The sequence below is a fragment of the Prenolepis imparis genome, unplaced genomic scaffold (genome assembly GCF_030444845.1).
Source record: "Prenolepis imparis isolate NDT839.2.m4 unplaced genomic scaffold, iyPreImpa1.0 SCAF_4, whole genome shotgun sequence".
Lineage (NCBI taxonomy): Eukaryota > Metazoa > Arthropoda > Insecta > Hymenoptera > Formicidae > Prenolepis > Prenolepis imparis.
Genome location: NW_028141162.1, coordinates 17,210,563 through 17,227,730, shown reverse-complemented (window position 1 = coordinate 17,227,730; position 17,168 = coordinate 17,210,563). Strand labels below are relative to the sequence as shown.

At 26.8% G+C, this 17,168-nt stretch overlaps 1 protein-coding gene across 3 annotated transcripts in view; it reads left to right on the top strand.

The window, feature by feature from the left end:
• Positions 1-17,168, top strand: part of Mwh (multiple wing hairs) — a 74,196-nt gene that overhangs the window by 49,629 nt on the left and 7,399 nt on the right. For all 3 annotated transcript variants that reach the window (XM_083035245.1, XM_083035244.1, XM_083035246.1), the window contains one exon: positions 3,962-4,191. In XM_083035245.1, the coding sequence (XP_082891371.1) occupies positions 3,962-4,191 (230 nt within the window). The remainder of the gene's footprint in view (positions 1-3,961; positions 4,192-17,168) is intronic.

The following is a 17,168-nucleotide window of genomic DNA, read 5'->3' as shown; positions in this document are numbered from 1 at the left end:
GTATATAATGTATATACATATAAATTTTATATATATATATTTTAATATAAATATTTTATATATACATTATACATATATATATATATATATATATATATATATATATATATATTTGATATATTTTAATATAAATATTTTATATATACATTATACATATATATACATATATTTTATATATTTTATATATAAAATTTTATATATAAATATATTTGTATATACAAATATAAATATAATTAACAAATGCTTTTATATTTGTACTTTTTTCACGTAATTAATCATATATGCATTTTGATATCATGATCGCGCTAACAAATTTGATCCTATGAATCGAATGATACAGTTTATAACAGTGCTATGGATATTAATGCATGCCATGATAGCGATGCATCCTAATTAATTCACGAGTGATTCGATTAATCGGAAATAGGCTATTTATCGTATGTATTAATTTATTGTCTGGTATGCTAAATACATACGATAAAAATTAATACATACGATATGTTTTCACTTTAACGTTTCACGTTGGACGTGAAAGTTTTACGCCAAGATCGACGTTACTCGATTCGTCAAATGAAAATGGAAATTGCTCGCGGATGATCTGGAAATTAGATCGACTGTGACGAGTATCTACATATATATGCATCATATACGCGATGTTCCGTCGTTTTGCGAGAAAGTCGACGAAAAACGCGATTTCACTTAAATTGCGGAAGGAATTCGTAAAAAGGCATATGAAATTGATGACTTATCGAAAGTGTTATTATCAATAAATCATCAGTTTTAGGCGATGCCAATTTCACATTTTCTTTCACTCCGCTTCCTTAAAAATTCGAAAAAAAATAAGAGATCGGCTCTTTTCTCTTTCAATTAATCCTTCTGACAATGCATATTTTTTCATCTTTTCATCAATGCATGAATATCCGGGTACCAACTGCGTATTTTCGACACATCGACAGTCGACAATTTTTTTATAGTAATATATAAAATATATTTTATATTTTATTAATATAAAATATATTTTATATTTTATTAATATAAAATATATTTTATATTTTATTAATTAGATATAAAAAAAAAACATTCTCTTCCTTTATACATTTTAGAAGGGTTTTGATTACAAAGGGCCTTTGTATTTTGTTTCGGGAGGAGAAAAGTTCTGATATATTTTTAACATTTAAAGTTAACTTTAAGTGGCTGGATACTCGTTCATTGACAGAAGGGTTAATAACCGATAAGATCGCAATTGTTATAGAATCTTATCTTTTGTCTCATAAAGACAAAACAAAAATAATCAGCGTCGTATCTAATCATAACGACGTCCAAATTTTTATAACACTAATAGTAATACTTCTTAAGGTCTAAATAAAGTATAAGTTCCTGAACAAAAATGTATTTTTTTTTATATATTGAGCTTCTTTTAATTCATGTTTGAAAAAATACAAATTTATAAAATAAAATAAAATATCTTAGATTTTGACAAGAATAATTTGTACATTAAATATTAATTGTACTTTCTAAAAAAAATTGTTTTTTGAAAGAATATTTAGGAAAGGTGTTTTTTAGAAAATGTGAGTAATATTTTATGTGCAAAATATTTTTCTCGTTAAAATTTCGACATTAAGCTTTATTTTATAAATTCGTATTTTTTAAGATATTGATATTATTTAAGATTTAAAAAAGATTATGAATTAAAAAATGTATTTAAAAAACAATGTAATATTAATAATAATGCTTTTGTTCAGGAATCAATCTTGCTTATAAGAACTAATACATTTATCTTATTACTACGAGATTAATCGTGATTTTATTAATAATCTTATGCCGTATAATTAATTTAAATATGTTCCTGAAATCTTCAAGTATGTCAGTTTTTTTTCTTTCACGTTTAAAAATCTTTTTTATATATTGTCATATCCAACATTTTGTCGAAGTGTCTCTGTTATGATCGTTAGAGCGATTTTGCCGATAAAATATAACACATAAGAAACACGCGATCGCAAACCAGAAACTCGACAACATCGTAGAATTTTCTTATATATTTCCTGTTTACTTTTTTTCGCGAATTACAAGACTCAAAAGTAAAACTCTTTTGCGGCTTTTTACTATTTCTTTTTACAATACCTGTCTAAAATTTTATTCACGCGGAGATAAAAACAAAATAATATTCAAAAATATATCAAAACTCTCGCACATACATATAATTTACGTAATTGAATTTTTTACAATGTATTCTCCAGCGATTTCTGGCTGTTACGAATTTTCGAAACATCAATCGTTCTGCTGGTTTAACAAATCCGCGTTATATCGAAAGAGAAGAGAACCGTACTTGGGGAACGGGAACGAAGAGTCTGAATGCAATTAACTCATTTGAATAATTCATATACTTCCGCGTGTACTTTAATAACGCTTCATAATTTATACATTTCTACGTAAACTAGAAGCATGAAAGTAAATAAAAAATTTTACGTAATTTATTTGCGTGTGTTAGCAAGAAAACATCACTGATAAGAGATTCACGAGCGGGGAAAAAGACTTCTTGTGTATTTTTTTTATCATCAAATCTAAGTATATCTATAAAAAAAATGCAATTATAGATCCTGCAATATTAATACAAATTACCAACATTGTTACATGATAGATAAATTTATCTATCGCCTTCGTGCATTTATTACACTGAGAGAATTTTCTCTTAGAATTTACTCTGAAAATCATGGTAATCGTGGGACAATAATATAGTATGAAAAAAATTTTATGAGAATTTCTCTGATTAATATTTATCACAATAAAAATAATATAATAATAAAAATAATATAATAATAATATCTATCACAATAAAATATAAAACATATTTGATTAATTTTACTAAATTGCATAGTAAAATTGATCAAACATATTTTATATTTTATTGTAATAGATATTATTATTTTTATTGTGATAAATATTAATCGGAGAAATTTTTATAAAATTCTAAGAGAAAATTCTCTCTGTGTACAATATAACAGAAAAAGTAGAGTGATCTCTTCTTCTTAATTACAAAAGTTTATCTAAATCAACAGAATTCAAGCTAATGATTGTGACTTTGAGTATATCGAGTCTAAATTTATCACGGTATTCATCATCGTACTAGCTTCTTCATCGAGACTTATGGGTAGAGAGAAAAAAAAACGATAACTACTATTACTTTATCGATTTATGATCGGAAGCATCATGAAATTAACAGCAGATATCTTCTTACCTTTCGACATGAATATATTGCGCGTTCCTCATGATTCACTCAAGGCACACAGGCACTCGCTATTCTATTATAATTCTAATTAATAAATTAATAAATCAACTCTAAAACGACTATTTCATTCTATTTTTAATGATTTTAGAGGAACAGTTTTCATCATAGATATTTATTACAGATAAAAGTAGTCATTATTAGTATTAAAACATTATTTTATAATTTTCTTATATATTTTTATATAATATACAATTTTAATTATATTTTATTATATTAATTATATTTTTTTAAATTTTTTAATACTTTTTAATTTTAATTATATTAAATTATATTTTTATATAATTTTTTTTTATTATACATCTATATTATACATTTTATATAATATTTTATATAATATACATTTTTATTATATAATATATTTTTTTATATATTTTATTCTTACATCTGTGACAGTATGATTGAAAAAAATATCGTTAATCATATAAATGAATATATTTTCATAGAACACAAAGTAAAAAAATTATAAATTATATTTTTATATAATATTTTATATAATATACATTTTTATTATATAATATATTTTGTTCTTACATCTGTGACGGTACGATTGGAAAAAATATCAATCATATAAATGAATATATTTTCATGGAAGAGTAAAAAAAAATGTTATTACACATACAAATGCACACATATATATTCGTTTTTGTATTTATAAATGATCAAATCTGTTCTTAGGAACGTTTAAGACCACCTACGTACAACGCTGAAGATTATGCAATCGCCCTGAGACGATGGGGAAGGCGCCCATTAGGAATAGTTCAAGATTCTCAAGGTACCTTGCCGTCGACAACCAGTTCGAGTTCCGGTTACGCATCCGGAAGTGGCGAAATGACCTTGAGACAATTTACATCGGTCAGCGAGCTGCTGAACAAACTCAGGACCGACCTCAGGCTTGCTTTCCCCAGGTTAGTGCTTATGAAAAACTACTTGTTCAATCATTAATAAATGACATAGTTCAACAAAAAACTTTTATATATAAAAATCTTTGCAAAAATCTAAAATTTCTTAAATTTTGACATTTGTCAAAATTAATAATTGATTCTAATTTTAATTTAATTTTAAATTTGTTATTTGATATTAAGTATTTATATCCAGCAAGATGAAAAATTTAAGCTTAAATTAATATATATCTTCGTCTTCAATTTTAAATATTTGACCGATAATTAGATGATTGTCTTGCACTATTTTCCTCCCGCTAATTCGCCTGATCTGTATCACAAAAATCAATTAAAAGATTACTTTTTTAATTATGTAAAAGAGATGCAAAGATTAGAAATGAGGGAGTTAAGGATTAAAGTGATTTCGATTTTAATCAAATCACGAATGTTTATTAATAAAGGAAGTGACTATGTTATGCACGCGTGCATATTGTGTACAAGATATTTCATAACTGGTATAATTGAGAAGTTAATAATTTTCAAATTGTACGTGAAAAAATAAGTCGAAAATATATTCGAATAAAATTTTTCGTACGAGCTCTTTCCAAGAAAATTGATTTTGAAATTAACAACACATTTCTCTACGTCCTTTTAAACTTAAAGAATCTTTATGCCATAACTTTTTGTCGTGTGACTATCAATGAATAAATATAAAGTAAAAAATACATGTAATAAAACAATTTAAAATAATTTAAATTACATTAAAGAGAGAATGAAAGAGAGAAACATTATATATAAATTATCCAGATAAATTATTTTTTAACAGAAAAAATATATTTAAATAACTATTGTAAAAAAAAAATAATAATATAAAATCATTCAAGCTTAAAAAAACATTATGTTATCAATTTACTGATTCTCAAAGCCAGTTTTATCGCAAACAAACCCACGCTTATAAAAAAAAATTATTTTATAGTTTTTGTCTTATTTTTTCTTGCAGTATCATTACTTTTCCGATTATATCATTAATTTCGCATCTTGTATATTATATGGTTGACTGTGAAATTATTATATACGTAAGAGTTCTTAAAGGAAGTGATTACTAGTTATATTTATAACATGAGTTATTTCATTCTCAAAGAATAGTGAATTTTCTGATTATACACGCGAGAAATACACGGAAGAGAGCCGGGATATGAATTATTTGCGAATGATTAAAATATACGCTCGCTGTTCGTGCTTTCTAGGTGGAACTAATGACAAAAGGTTATAAGATATTTATCTTACAAGAAGACTCAGAGTATAAACGAAATAAAAGTGTTTAAAAAAAAATCCACCGATAGTGCGCTAATCCAAATTCCCACATTGTTTGTGCTTCCGTGATACAACAATTTTAAAATTTAAGTTACATTGGGGATGATATACACAACACGTGAGAATCATCCATTGGATAAATAAAAAAGAGATAAATCGGATGCAGAGTTTACAGTTATATTTTATACTTTTTCACGTGCGAGAAAGTAAACCAATGCACGAGATATTTTGAATGAGCATAAGATGCTCAAATTCTTTCTTTTTAATCTCGGTAATTAATTAAAACTTTATCCGAAGCGATAAATTTTCAAAAAATAATGTTCAAAAAAATATATCACTCGAGCGAGAAAATAGATATTTATTTAAATTTAATAGAATATTTATAATATAATATACTATATATTTATAATATAATATAATATATATAATATATTATATTATACATATAATGTATAATATATTATATTATACATATAATGTATAATATATAATATAATATTATAATATAATATTAATAATATAATATTATAATATATAATATAATATTAATAATATAAAATATTATAATATATAATATTATATATTATATATATAATATAAATATAATATTTAATAGAATATACTATTTACTGCAAATAATAATTCAGCAAATTAGATATCTTAAAAAATAGTTAAAAAATATTCCTAAAAAATATTCTTAAAAAATATTCTCTAAAAAAATTGGCAAAAGAGATTTACATAATTGCGAAAGTATATAACTATACGCATGATACGTCAGTTAACTTCGAAGATGATTAAAAATCGCGCATTATCGTTAGACGTTTCCTCCCAATGTTTTACACTGCCAGACAGAAGATCGATGATGTTTGTCTCGCGCCAAAGCGCTCGAGGCACGTTTAACTATATATATTGATTAATAGTGCTTACAATCATAATGATTTCAAGATAGCTAATTGATTTACTGCAGTAATAATGACTGAATTGGAATAGCAACTTTTGACGCAAATAAAGCTCGTCATTTTAACGAACACAAAGCGACATGCAATCCTTCAAATCTAATCTTCTCTAATTTATGTGTCGAATGAACATTACGGTTTCTTTAATTTGACGCAATCGAGAAATGAGAACGAGATTCAAATAATTGAACAAGTGGAATAATTAAATTGACAAAGATAAATTGCGCGATATGCGAGCTTTAGTTAATATTGTTGGTAATTATTCTAAAACATGGTTCAGCTGCAACAATTTTTATCAATCATTATATTAACAATAAGTCGCGAGAGATTATCGGAAAATTGATTTCATGATTTTATTTCATTTATACAGGATGAGTCACTAAAAATTATCACCTCCGATAAATCCTAAAATGTCTTTTAGAGAAGAAAAAGGTTTCAAATAAAAAATGCTTTATTTCGATGGCATTTTGCGATTAGCATGATTCATCCAACCAGAGATGTTCCCAAGATTTCAATATTATCTTTGTTTTTTTAAATAAAATATTTTTTTGCATAAATGAAATCTTTTCATTATTTTATATAAAAGTATTTAAATAAAATCAATAATTTTTACGAAATATTTTATAATTTATTTTGTTATATTGTGGCATAAAAGATGCAATATATACCTTACAAAATACTCACTCTTATTATTCTTATTACTTTAATTATTCTAATTACATACAATAACATCTAATTATTATTATAGTATGACAAAATATTAAAGTAGTCATCGAAAACTTTACAAGATATTACAAATTTCATCGCAATCATGTCAAAAATCATGTCAAAATAAATTTTTTAATATTTCATAAACTATTGTACATATAATTTTTTGATGATTCTGAGTATCTGAATATCTTTATAAAATAATTTTTAAAAATCGATTCTTGTGTAAGAAAAAGTATAAGATTAAAAAAAACAAAGATAATCTTGAAATATTTCGAAAGCGCTCTTATCTGAAACAAAATTGTAATTATACAATATCAGGCTTCAAACAAAGTTTTATTTAATATATGTATTATTTTTCTATAAAAATCATATTTTAAAATTTATTAAGAATGATAATTTGCAGTGATTCTCGTCTTGCGTACATAATATTGCATCTCGATTAATTCGACATATATGTATAACCGTGAGATAAAAAAAAGAAAACAATTTGCATTTTGCAACAATTCCAAAATTAAAGATATTTGTTATTTAAAGATATTTATTATTTGAAGATATTTATTATATTTCGAAAGCACCCTTATCTGGAACAAAATTATAATTATCAAATATCAGGCTCCAAACGAAGTTTTATTTAATATATTATTTTTCTATAAAAAAATCATATTTTAAATTTATTAAGGATGATAATTTGTAGTGATTCTCGCCTTGCATACTGTATATATAATATTGCATCTCGATTGATTCGACATATATAACCGTGTGAGTTAAAAAAAAGCAATTTGCATTTCGCAGCAATTTCGAAACTAAAGATATTTTGCCGCTCCTCGATTACAAACGATATACATGATGATCGATCGTAAAGAGAGAAAGAGGGAGAGAGGAAAAGAGAGAGAAACCGTGGATCCGTTAGTTAGATGATTAAAGACTTTGCTTAATATTAATTTTTTTATCAAGTCCGTCGCTGGTACATCACGTTTAAAATAAAAAGAATGAAATGTTGACGGCTCTATCCTCATACGCGCGTCATATGGCAGACAAGAATGTCCTAGATAGATGAATTATATGTGCCGGTGTCTTTAAGATGTTGGCGGATAAGCTGTAAGTAGCGGCTTCGGATATAATCGAATGCCGATATTACGGTATAACTGTATATAGTCGCACGCCATTGCAAATCGATCTAACCGAGCGAGCATCTTCCAGCCTTCCTCACGAAACACCTGAAACGACAGGTGTATCGTTTACCCGAAGCCCTATCGGGATGCTTAAGGCTCCTGGGTGCTCACCGCGGCCATATTGGATCGTGACGTCAGAGGCGAGAAAGCACACGCTGAAAATTCTTAGATGCCATTTTTTAATGAAAAGATATTTCGATTAAACCGCACTTCGGATGGCTTTAGCACACTCTTAAAAAACCCCGAAAACTATCCTTTCCCCTTTATAATCAATCAACATCTGTAAAATGATCGAGATATCAGACTTTGACGTGCGGAATGACTGCGCATGCGCAAAGACCAGACGGACTGGGCTTCATAATATTACATTTTACAGCTGTTGATTGATTATAAAAGGGAAAGGATAGTTTTCGGGGTTTTTTAAGAGTGTGCTAAAGCCATCTGAAGTGCTGTTTCATCGAAATATTTTTTATTTCGAAATGGCATCTAAGAAATTTTAGCGTGTGTTTTCTCGCCTCTGACGTCACGATTTCGACATGGTCGGCAAAGAGCCAGGAGCCTTAATCGTATTTTCATGGATTCTCTGGGGTACATAAAACGGGTCTTTATTTTTAATGATAATAAGGGATGAATATAAGCAAAGCGAAAATCTATTATTAACTCTAGTTTTTATACATCGTTCTATTTCTTTATAACAATTATATGAACTTGAAATACACGTTACAACTTTCTAGTTAATTTATGATTGATGAGTGTCTTCTCTTGTGCAAGAAACTCTCTCTCAAAAAAAAACTATACTCATTCGGAAGTCGCATCGAATTAAATAAAACCGATAGCATAAAATTAAATCATTCTACTTTCTCTCGATAAAATCTAGTTTGTTGCTAAAGGAAATATTCTATATATTTATAATCTATTTTTTTCATAGACGGTTTTTTCCAAATCCTGTCAAGAATGCATAATTCATAGAGGTTTGATGCTCGATTATTAAATAAAATAAGTATAAATTATATTTATATAGAAAAACCTTCATTCTTAATATAGTAAAGTATATGAAGAAGAAAAAGCTAAACAAAAATTTACTTCAATTTTTTATTAGAATTGACAGAGAAAATATCGGTACGCGATATATCTTTGACAGATTGTCTCTTGATTAATTAATATATATTTAAAAAATTAAAAAGCAGGATGTATATATTCCTGGAAAAACCTTGAAAACCTGGTAAAACCAGGGAATTCTCATATGTAATTTGAGTGGGATTCAGGAAGTTTTTCAAAAAATTATCCTTTTTTGTTAATTTTATTCTTATTTAGCATTTAAGAAATATATGTCTAACATATCTTGGCAATATTTAAATTTTTATTAAAATTTTGTGATTTTTTAAATTGACAATCTATTTTATCAGTATCAAGATCTTATATAAATTATAAATTTCATAAAAAAACTGCTCATATTTTAAATAGATAATATTTAAATAAATTAGCACTTCTTATTTATTTAATAAATAAATAATAATTTAATAAATAATTAATTTCAATAAATAATAATTTAATAAATAATTAATTTCAATAAATAATTAATTTAAATAAATTAGTATTCCTTGGGACGTTTATAATTTTCAGGGAATTTTTTTACAAAATTTGAGCAGACACCCTGAAAAATGAAAAAATGAATGAAGCGAAGGAAGAAGGGAAATTTTTCGGCTCTTTTTTTCTCTCTTCTCCCCTTTCGCATAATACGAGCAGGGGAATGAGTCGCCTTGAAGGCGAAGAAGCCTCGACCGGCCACCGAACCCGCCATATACAGGTGCTTCGCCGGGCATAATAGTGAATGCATAACCGCATCCTATTGCACACAAATAAAAAACGGGGAGATCTTTTTCTATACGATATCAGACGCTGCCAGGCTGCCTTTTTGCTGCCATACATCTGTCATTGTCTGCCTCATTTGCCTCCTAAGCGTGTTCCCTCTCTCTCTCTCGTTGGTTATACTTGAGCGGATTCTACAATGTATATTATATCCTCGTATCCCGCTTCTTCATTGTTCTTAAAAGTGAGGCTGCACATCACAAGCGCACCTTTATACGCCTCGTTCAATTAGTTGGTCCATCATTTAATTATAACTCATCGGTTAATTTCTTCCGCGTACATCGCGTTTGTTTCATCATTAATCATTCGAAATTACATGTTGCGATTTTTTTTAGATTTCAAAATAAATTAGATGTTAAATTTATATAATGAATAAAATAATGAATAGAATTATTCACTGTTCAAATTCTGAGCTGTCGAAATATACAATTATGCAATGACAGATGTTTAATATATATTGTTATATATAAACTTGAAAAAAAAAATATATTACAATTTTTTCGTTCTCTAAAAGTATATTAAAGAAAAATTTACACTCACATTGCTAACTCACTCTCTTCGTACAGTTAAAATTCATTGTTAAAATTCTGAGCTGTCAAAATATAAAATTCTGCAATGACAGATGTTCAATATATTGTTAATTCATTATTAAAATTCTGAGCTGTCAAAATATAATTATAATTATATAAAAAATTATATGAAACAAAATTGTATAAAAATAAAATGAGTAGAATTATTTCACTGTTAAAATTCTGAGCTGTCAAAATGTACAATTATGCAATGACAGATGTTTAATATATATTGTTATATATAAACTTGAAAAAAAAAATATATTACAATTTTTTCGTTCTCTAAAAGTATATTAAAGAAAAATTTACACTCACATTGCTAACTCACTCTCTTCGTACAGTTAAAATTCATTGTTAAAATTCTGAGCTGTCAAAATATAAAATTCTGCAATGACAGATGTTCAATATATTGTTAATTCATTATTAAAATTCTGAGCTGTCAAAATATAATTATAATTATATAAAAAATTATATGAAACAAAATTGTATAAAAATAAAATGAGTAGAATTATTTCACTGTTAAAATTCTGAGCTGTCAAAATGTACAATTATGCAATGACAGATGTTTAATATATATTGTTATATATAAACTTGAAAAAAAAAATATATTACAATTTTTTCGTTCTCTAAAAGTATATTAAAGAAAAATTTACACTCACATTGCTAACTCACTCTCTTCGTACAGTTAAAATTCATTGTTAAAATTGAACTGAACTGTCAAAATATAAAATTCTGCAATGACAGATGTTCAATATATTGTTAATTCATTATTAAAATTCTGAGCTGTCATAATATAAATATAAAAAGTTATATAAAAAATTATATAAAACAAAATTGTATAAAAATAAAATAATGAGTAGAATTATTTCACTGTTAAAATTCTGAGCTGTCAAAATATACAATTTTGCAATGACAGATGTTCAACATATTGTTATATAAACTTGAGGAAAGTATATTATTATACAATTTTTCGTTCTTTAAACCTATATTAAAGAAATAAAATCACTCACACTGCTAATTCATTCTTTTCATATTTAAAATTCACTCTTAATAAAATTCTGAGCTGTCAAAATACAATTATAATTATATAAAATATTATATAAAATTAAATTAAATAAAAATTACATAAAAAAGAATTATATAAAAATTCTGCAATGACTAATGTTCAACATATTGTTATATAAACTTGAGAAAAGTATATTACAACTTTTTCGTTCTTCAAAAATATATTGAAGGAATAAAGTCACATTGCTAACTCTTACTGTTAAAATTACTCACGAAGCCACCATAGAGAATCGATCAACGAAAATTATGAAAAAGCGACAATAAATTTTGATACTCATTGTAGTCGATTTTATAATACATGCCTTTTAAGAATAAAAATATGTGTGTCGAAAAAAAAAATGTTTCGATGCGCAATTGCATTTCAATATTCCTCTCTTGCTGTCACTCTCATCTTCATTCTCGAAGCTTTGTTTTCTTCGCATTCAAATGCGGTCGCCGAGGAGTTTTTACGAGACAGAGGACACCTTTAGAAAGACTGGTCTCCTCTCCCGTCCGTATTTCGTGCACGTATTGCGTTATCTCGCGCATTATGCATAACACACGCCGGTAACATAATGTATCCATTGTTAAAAGGGAAGAGAATCGTTCCGTCCCTCCTTCCCCTCCACCTTCCTCTCCTCTTACCTTTCTTTGTCGCTGGAGACGTCGGTGACGTCGACCACAGAGGATCTGTATATCCCGCAAGCGCATAATACACGGGCGTTTAATACTCATTTGCATGTCCTCGAGAGATGTATTCGAGAGGGATTCACCGCGCTTTTTTTTTTTTTTTTATACATTTTCCCGGTCCATAAACAACACGTTCATTTTTTCGAAAAGTAAGATGCGTCATAAAGCCCTCGCAATGTTTAAAATTCACTGTTAAAATTCTGAGCTGTCAAAATATAATTATAATTGTATAAAAAATTAAATAAAAATTATGTAAAAAATAATTATGTGTTGCGCGTATTTAAATCACTAGTGCCTGGAAATATTCTTTCTTTCATCGGCATTTTAATTAATGCTCGACTTCACACCGATGAAATTGTACGGTATTCATTAGCAATCAGCGAGACTGTATACTTTCATCTTATGTAGTCGAGAATTATTGTTTGGCGAGATGAAATAATGAAGACATTATTCCCAGCATTGTTTTTTACGCGAAAATGTGTCGGGCACAGATGGTGATTAAAGAGGCATTCAAATGAAGAAAATATGTTACGAAAGATAAATAAAAGTGCCGATATAATCTTTCTTTCATCAGGCTTCTTTATTACTGCTACGTAATTCATTCTGCTTCTTATCCTTTTCTATTAAATAATATTAAATAATATGGCTAGTCAAAAAATGTATGTATATATTAAACAAAATATACATAGAGAGGAACACATAATACATTTGCACATAATTTATTATTATAATGAAAAAAATTGATTTTTTAGAAAATTAAACATTGTCTTTACTTGTCAAAAAATTGTCAAGACATTATCCATGTGTCTTTTTAATTAGCGATATGTGTATATACATAGAAAAGCATATAATACATCCATTGCACATAATTTATCCATTAGAATATATACATTTTATATATACACACATATATAATATATATATAATATATATAATATAATAAAAATAATATTTATATATAAAAAAATAGATTTGTCAGAAAATAAAGCATTATTTTTACTTGTCAAAAACTTGTCAACACATAATTTACTTTTGTCTTTTTAATTAGCGATTATAGCGACGAATTTTACTTCTCATTAGCTGAAAAATATGCCGATTAATTAATGCCGCTTGATTTACTGTTTACATATACGTTTTTTTATTTTTTTTTTCTCCTTTCTCTGCCTCACCATATTGGCGAATAACGGAATGTTAACGCAACTGTTTCCACTATAAATGTCAAGATGGGCCTTGCTTGATCTTAACAATGCTCGTGCTAAATTTGAAAGAGCGTAAAGCACGCAAAACACCTCGCAGTAAAACTTTTAACTCTTGACAAAGCATTCGTTCTCTTCTACGATAGTTATTTGACAGCTCTTAGAATTTTTCTTTTCCGCACAATGTGCGTTAATCATACGCGAAATAGCTGGCGAAACGTCAATGCCCTCGTAGGAATTTAGAATATTACCGTTTTTACTGTTAAAAGGAGAAAAACAATTCTACGATCTCTCTTTCTCTCTCGGGGAATGACAGAAACTTTTATTGTGCGATGATTCCCACGATGACGGTGAACTTCGGTGTGCAAATTCTTCTCGCGAAACCTTTCGTAGGAAAGGACTTTTTTGTACTTCGCTCCTCGAGCAACGCGATTAAGGAAACTGGAGATCGATACTTGAAGACTACCAGAAAGACAAAGAGAGTCGATTTTACGATGACTTTCATGCAATCGTTTCCATAGAATCGGGGAAAAATTGCGCGAGTATGGACTTGTCACTGTGTGACAAGTATAACGTGCGCTTCCTCGTTCTTGCACCTGTTTACCTTAAGGCGTCGCAAATAGTTGCAAGGAAAGAGAGAGAGACGTCACGTCTACTCTTTGTATCGAGGCATTTGCTTGGTAAAAGGACACCTGGATCGATCGAAGAAACGCTAGTAAGGCTTGATTTGCATTACTCTATATATAGAGTCATCGATTGAAAAAATTACATAATTTTTTTATCGATATTTCTCTGTATATATTTTTTCGCTGAATATCTAGTAGAATAAAATTCGTTAATTTTAGGTTGATGAATGTAATTCATCAAAAAAGAAGACACATATAATATAATAATTAAATAAATAATAAATAATATTGTGGTTTACTGAGAATAAAAACACTGGCACATGTTAAAGGAAATTTTAGAGATTAAAATTTAGTCAATAATTTTTAAAAAGGGATTTGCATTACTCTATATAGAGTCATCAATTGAAAAAAATCACAATTTTTTACCGATTTTTCTCTGTATATATTTTTTTACGGAATATCTAGTAGAATAAAATTCGTTAATTTTAGATTGATGGATCTTGCATAATCGTGTAATTTATAGAAAAAAGAAGACAAATATAATATAATAATTAAATAAATAATATTGTGGTTTACTTTTGAGAATAAAAACACTGGCACGTGTTAAAGGAAATTTTTGGGAGATTAAAATTTAATCAATAATTTTGTTAAAAAGAGATTTTTATTACTCTATACATATAGAGTCATCAATTGAAAAAATCACAATTTTTTATCGATTTTTCTCTGTATATATTTTTTCGCTGAATATCTAGTAGAATAAAATTCGTTAATTTGAGGTTGATGAATGTAATTCATAAAAAAAGAAGACACATATAATATAATAATTAAATAAATAATAAATAATATTGTGGTTTACTGAGAATAAAAACACTGGCACATGTTAAAGGAAATTTTAGAGATTAAAATTTAGTAAATAATTTTTAAAAAGGGATTTGCTCTATATAGATTACTCTATATAGAGTCATCAATTGAAAAAAATCACAATTTTTTACCGATTTTTCTCTGTATATATTTTTTTACTGAATATCTAGTAGAATAAAATTCGTTAATTTTAGATTGATGGATCTTGCATAATCGTGTAATTTATAGAAAAAAGAAGACACATATAATATAATAATTAAATAAATAATATTGTGGTTTACTTTTGAGAATAAAAACACTGGCACGTGTTAAAGGAAATTTTTAGGAGATTAAAATTTAATCAATAATTTTTTTTAAAAAGGGATTTGCATTACTCTATACATATAGAGTCATCAATTGAAAAAATCACAATTTTTTATCGATTTTTCTCTGTATATATTTTTTCGCTGAATATCTAGTAGAATAAAATTCGTTAATTTTAGGTTGATGAATGTAACTCATAAAAAAAGAAGACACATATAATATAATAATTAAATAAATAATAAATAATATTGTGGTTTACTGAGAATAAAAACACTGGCACATGTTAAAGGAAATTTTAGAGTTTAAAATTTAGTAAATAATTTTTAAAAAGGGATTTGCATTACTCTATATAGAGTCATCAATTGAAAAAAATCACAATTTTTTACCGATTTTTCTCTGTATATATTTTTTTACGGAATATCTAGTAGAATAAAATTCGTTAATTTTAGATTGATGGATCTTGCATAATCGTGTAATTTATAGAAAAAAGAAGACAAATATAATATAATAATTAAATAAATAATATTGTGGTTTACTTTTGAGAATAAAAACACTGGCACGTGTTAAAGGAAATTTTTGGGAGATTAAAATTTAATCAATAATTTTTTTAAAAAGGGATTTGCATTATTCTATACATATAGAGTCATCAATTGAAAAAATCACAATTTTTTATCGATATTTCTCTGCATATATTTTTTCGCTGAATATCTAGTAGAATAAAATTCGTTAATTTTAGGTTGATGAATGTAATTCATAAAAAAAGAAGACACATATAATATAATAATTAAATAAATAATAAATAATATTGTGGTTTACTGAGAATAAAAACACTGGCACATGTTAAAGGAAATTTTAGAGATTAAAATTTAGTAAATAATTTTTAAAAAGGGATTTGCTCTATATAGATTACTCTATATAGAGTCATCAATTGAAAAAAATCACAATTTTTTACCCATTTTTCTCTGTATATATTTTTTTACTGAATATCTAGTAGAATAAAATTCGTTAATTTTAGATTGATGGATCTTGCATAATCGTGTAATTTATAGAAAAAAGAAGACACACATATTAATTAAATAAATAATATTGTGGTTTACTTTTGAGAATAAAAACACTGGCACGTGTTAAAGGAAATTTTTGGGAGATTAAAATTTAATCAATAATTTTTTTAAAAAGGGATTTGCATTACTCTATACATATAGAGTCATCAATTGAAAAAATCACAATTTTTTATCGATATTTCTCTGCATATATTTTTTCGCTGAATATCTAGTAGAATAAAATTCGTTAATTTTAGGTTGATGAATGTAATTCATAAAAAAAGAAGACACATATAATATAATAATTAAATAAATAATAAATAATATTGTGGTTTACTGAGAATAAAAACACTGGCACATGTTAAAGGAAATTTTTATTAGTCAATAATTTTTAAAAAGGGAAAAACGAAATCTCCAAGTCTCATTTATTCTGTAGCATGAATGTAAATTCTAATATTTTTTTTTCGCCGTATAAATGATACTCCGGTTCTTATCCAGTTGCGTGCCTAGAAGACTATCCCGCGGACAGGTCTTGCAACGTCTTTGTTAATATATTCCATATCGATGATGATCGATTCCTTCGTCCAATCACGAAGCTGTCCTCCTGTTCGCTTTCGTGGTGACAATCTCGAAAAAAAATCCTGCCGCGAGCT